The sequence below is a fragment of the Hordeum vulgare genome, chromosome 5H, assembly GCF_904849725.1.
Source record: "Hordeum vulgare subsp. vulgare chromosome 5H, MorexV3_pseudomolecules_assembly, whole genome shotgun sequence".
Classification (NCBI taxonomy): domain Eukaryota; kingdom Viridiplantae; phylum Streptophyta; class Magnoliopsida; order Poales; family Poaceae; genus Hordeum; species Hordeum vulgare.
In genome coordinates, this window is record NC_058522.1 from 136888817 (window position 1) to 136894092 (window position 5276).

General features: G+C 57.0%; 1 protein-coding gene across 1 annotated transcript; it reads right to left on the bottom strand.

The window, feature by feature from the left end:
• Nucleotides 1–386: 386 nt before the first annotated feature.
• Nucleotides 387–3061, bottom strand: LOC123395972. The gene has a single exon (XM_045090996.1). It carries the CDS (start codon nucleotides 2900–2902, stop codon nucleotides 527–529), a length of 2376 nt encoding a protein of 791 aa, XP_044946931.1. The 5' UTR covers nucleotides 2903–3061; the 3' UTR covers nucleotides 387–526.
• Nucleotides 3062–5276: the final 2215 nt, after the last annotated feature.

Below are 5276 nucleotides of genomic sequence, written 5' to 3' on the forward strand. Positions count from 1 at the left end.
TGCTCTACAACCTCTCTCGTTGTTGGTCTCTTCATAGATAGATCCTTATATGACGTGGGAAAATTTTGAATTTACTACGTTACCCAACAGTAACCGCCCACCTCCCGTAGGTGGCGGGCATGACTGCTCACCACTTCGCCGCGCCGCCCTCCCCTCAACCTCCCCCACCGCCTTTGCTGGCCACCGCCCCGACCATTCCTCTAGGTCCGACACCACATATGAAAACCTCTCACGATCCTCTGCATCTTTCCATTCCTAAGATGGACAATGTAATTGTAGCGATCCCGTGCATCATCCATGACTTCATCCTAAGATAGATGATGAAGCTAATTCTTCTAGGGCAAGATTGTTTCTTCTTCGACAATGTCTGACCAAGAGAGAAGGAAGAAGGAAAAAGAATGACTGATGTAAAAGGAAATTTCAGGCACATGAGAAATAGCAAATCCAAAGAATCATATGCACACGACAATCTTGGTCTTCAGCTCACACTCGTATATACGCAACGGCAAACACACGTGGTGCTCGGCTACTGGCTGCGTACGTCCATGTCCATGAGCTCCCGTGCCTCGCTGACGAGCGCGCAGAGGCTCACCGCGTGCCGGCTCACCCCGGCGCTGCCGGAGAACACGTGGAAGCACTCCAGCTCCGACGTCGTCTCCGCCACGCGCCGCAGTTCCCGCCCCATCCCCGCCGCAACCATCAGCTCCGCGAACGACGAGTCTATCCTCAGCATCCCGATCAGGAGCTCCACCGTGAACCGTCTGATCCGCGGCACCTTGATCGAAGGGCTGCTGTACCTCGCCAGCACGTGCACCAGCCTGTTGACCAGCTCCACCTCGACGACGCCGGCGCGGGCGAGGTGGTGGGCGAGCACGTGAGGCCCCATGAGCCTCACTGCCTGCGCCGCGAGGCCCAGCGATACCTCCAGCAGCTTCGATTTCTTGGTCATGATGTTGCGCAGCACCGTGGCGGCGCCGGTTGTGACGGCGCGAACCTCCGTGAACCGCTCGCCGCCGGTGTACGCGCACAGGTTGGTGAGGATCCTGGCCGCGCCGATCCCGACGGCGTTGTCACTCAGCGCCTCCATGAGGCGGCTGACAACGGCAGGGGCGGCATTGAGGATCCGCTCGCAGTTGTGCGCGCTGTCGAGCGCCAGCATGGCGAGCGCCTCGCCGGCCTCGACGCGCACGGCGTCACCCTCGTCAGTGATGCCTTGCCGGAAGAACATGGCGAGGAGGAGTGAGATGACACTACCTGTGGCACCGATCTTCTCACGCGCGTCCTCGTCCATGGCCAGCCGGGTTAGCACCTCGGCGCTGAGCCGCTGCAGCTCCAGGTGGCCGGCGGCATTCTGCAGCACGGCGCGGATGTTGCTGACCGTGAACACGATCTCCGCCACCTCTTGCCGCAGCTGTTTCCCCGTGCTCCCAGTCGTGTCGGCGAGCATCCTGATCACCTGCAGCGACCGCTTCACCGCTTTAGCGCGCGACTGGGTGATGACCGTGGATGATGCGCCGGCTGCCCCGATGCTGGAGAAGTCGATGATCTTGTCGAGGAGGCCCCGGGCGTTGCCGATCTTGCTGCAGTTGTCGTGGTCGTGCGCGAGCTTCTTGATGATGAGGAGGCCGAGTAGGTTGCACTCCTCGTCCGCGGCGTAGAGCAGCGATGACACGGACTCGATGGCGCCTGGAACGCCGGCGACCCGGAGCGCGTTCCGCTTCTTGCCGGCGAGCTTGGACACGACAAGTGCCGCGGACGCCCTCGCCCCGGCCTCCGCCGCGCCCTTCCAGCTGAGCATCTCCACCAGCCGCTCCATGACTGCCGCCGACGTGCCGACCCGATGCAGCGCCGCGTCACCGAGCCGTGGGCTCCCGGCGACGTTGACGAGGATGCCGACGCCGATCCGCTGCTCGTCGTGCGAGCCTTCCACGAGGAGCTCCTCGGCGAAGGAGACGAGGTCCATGCGGAGGCCGTCGAATATGCTCCCGTCGACGCACCGAGAGTATGCGTCGTAGAAGAAGCGGCGGATGGCGAGGAGCCCCGGTGCGCCAGCGAGGTGGCACTCGCTGGCGACACGCTCGAGCAGACGGCCGTGGCTCACCTCCCACTCCCACACCGCCTTCTCCGCGAGGAAGAGAAGCGCCTCCGCCAGCGCGAGCCCGTAGAAGATGTCCAGCGCCGATCGCCGGTTAGTCCGCGCGTCCTCCGCTTCGCCGAAGTCCTGCCTGACGAGCCGCACCGCCGACAGCGTGACGCAGGCCGTGGCGGACGCTAGCTGCAGCCAGTAGAAGGCCCTCCCGACGTGCCTCGACAGGAAGCCCCAGCTCCTGAATCTCCAGCTCCATCTGGACGAGGCGTCCATGTTCTTGGGGCTGCCGCCGCGGCCGAACACGAAGCGGAAGGAGCGGGCGACGAGGCGGAAGCTGGAGCGGCCGGCAGCGGAGAGCGACCAGGTGGCCTGGTGCTGCCACTCGAGCTCGTGGCTGCGGCTGAAGATGCGTGCGCCCTCGATGAGGAGGATGATGGTGACGGACCAGAAGTCGTCCTTGCCGAGTGTGATGGCGAAGCCCCCGAGGAGGACCACGGTGGCCCAGATGAACCCCAGCGCGCCCAGCCCGCTGGCCGCCTTCTCCAGGATCGCCAGCCGCAGCGCCAGCAGCGTCAGCTTCCGCTCGGGTCCCGCTGTCGCTGCCCCATCGCCGTCGACTCGCTCGCTGCACGAGGCGGCCGCCGCGTCGAGGCTGGACGATCCGCCGCCTTCGAGGTTCGAGCGCGGCGCCGAGTCGTCCGACAGCTGCGGCTCGAACGGCGTGGCCGAGAACAACCCCGACCCGCTAGGCTGGCTCTCGATGAGCACCCGCACAGACGGGCCGATGTCGGCGCTGGCACCGCCGCCGTCCATCGACCGGTCTCCAAGATCGAGCAGGCAGCTACTACAACACACTGGATCAATGCAATGCTATACTGGATGTGCCGCGTCGTTCCTGAGTTCTTGACTTGGTACGTGATAGATAGTGCACGTATATATATATGCGTGGAATGCATCATCCGGCCGCCATGGACGAGGGATACGGGGTGTCACTCCTTGGGTTGCGTGGGCGCGGGAGTTGTGTTTGTCCGGAAGGCAAGGGAGGATCAGGAAGACGGTGCGCGCGCGTGCAGATGTGGCGAGCGTTTACACGGTTGGGATCGATGGATGGGACGGGACGGGACGGATGGACGGGATCGGTTCTCCGCGGAGTGGCGGTGGTGTGGAAGCAAGGAGAATCGATCCAAGCGCGGCGCGTGCTGTGCACCGCTCGACCGTCGCACGCCTGCCTGCTTGCTTGCTTGTGTACATCAAGCGTTGTGCGAGATCATTCGTCAGCGACGGCTTAATTTGAATCATACACATGGAATTCATGACGCGCTATTAGTTTCGTTGTCGTGAGCTCAATCGATCATGTCGATTACACGGGCGTATACGTTCGTACCAAATGATCGTACCTAGGAGTACGTTGATACTAGATGCCTTAGCCATGATGACATGATCTAGTCTAGATCGAGAGATATCCACTCGCAGATTAAACCTTGGCTTGCACGTGTCGTTCAGCATGCGTAAGGAGTGCAGTACCAGGTTAATAATCACGCGATTAGGCAAGTCAATTAGTTCATGAATTCTTGGCAACATTCATACCTCCCGCCCGTCACGCTACATACACATATACTCCAACATATACGTATATGCGTATGGGTATTCCCCGAAACAGACATGAAACACACGGTGTTCTTCAATCCAAATCGATATATGGATCTATGCCGTATACAGTACATCCTTGATAATTACTCCGACTGAACTAAGCGAACTTTTTTGCCTTTTTTATGGCTCGCTTGTTTTCTTTTTGTCGGTTAGCAGACCAAGATCACTAACTGGTCTTAGAAGCGATAAATTCGTGAGCCAGACAAATCATTCGTCAATGGGAGGTAAGCCAATGTAGAGAGCAAGATCGATTTCATATTGCTTTAGCCGGCAAGCCGATTACTTCTAGAGTATGCTCGAACTTTATGGCGTAAAAGAAACGTGGCATTGCCAAATTTGTTCTAGGGAGGTGGTTAATGACACTTCCCTCTCTAAAGCAGGAGGGACAATGTTTTTAGTTTTTAGCATGAAGTGGCAATTGAAACACAAAGGCACGGTGCATGATCCACATTGCTCCTTCTTCTTCTTTTGGTGCAAAAAAACCACATTGCTTCGGTCAGCAAGAAATCAGGCTCCCCCAAAAGCGTGCTCGAACATTTGTACAAATATCTTGTGAAGCAATTTGACAGAAAAAACTTATGATGCTAGAGAAATACAATACACATTATTGAAGTCACACCAACAAACATTGCTGGTCACCGCGCACGTTGTAATGGCGTATTTGGCACACGTAGCGCACTGTTTGACCGTTTGACCAGCCACGCAAGCTAGGCGGGGGTTTCTTTGCTCTCGCTAGTTGATTTGGGGTCCAATTTGTAAATTTCACATTCTATTAAAAAAATCTCCGCCGTCGTCGACCAGATCCCTGGGCTTTTTCCTCTTTCGCCGCCGGCCACCAAATCCGTCGCACGTCCACTACTATCGTCGCCCGCGAAGCACCGCTCACCGCCGGTGTCGCCGCTTCTGCAAGCATGTCTGCATCAAGCTCCTGCCACTCTTCTCATGGTCGCGGCGGTCCATTCATCCCCCTCATCGACTGACCGGGTGTGTGTGGTTGCCTCGTGAAGAAGCATGTTTCCAGCACTGAGGATCACCCTCGATTGGTGTACTACCGTTGTCCCGCCCATGGTGTAAGTTTTTCACATTTGGTCTCGGTTGTTCTGCAAAATCCGTGGGTTTTGCCACATTTCGTCTGTGATTTTTGCATTTATTTTGACATAATAGATGCAATTTCTGGCATTGGGAGAGGAAGTATGTTGCTTTCTTGGTAAGAAGTTTTTTCTCACTGGAGATAATGCTGTTGGGATGCCCCCGATTTTGATAGTACACTAATCACACACGCAAATGCGTACGACCAAGATTAAGGACTCACAGAAAGATATCATAACACAACTTTAGACAGAAAATAAAGTCATGCAAGCTTCATATTACAAGCCATGGGCCTCGAGGGCTCGAATACAAGCTCGGAAACACATGAGTCAGCGAAAGCAAACAATATGTGAGTACATACATAGAAACAAGTTTCGCCTCAGAGAAGGCTAGCACAAAAGATACATAGATCGAAAGAGGTGAGGCCTCCTGCCTCGGATCCTCCTGA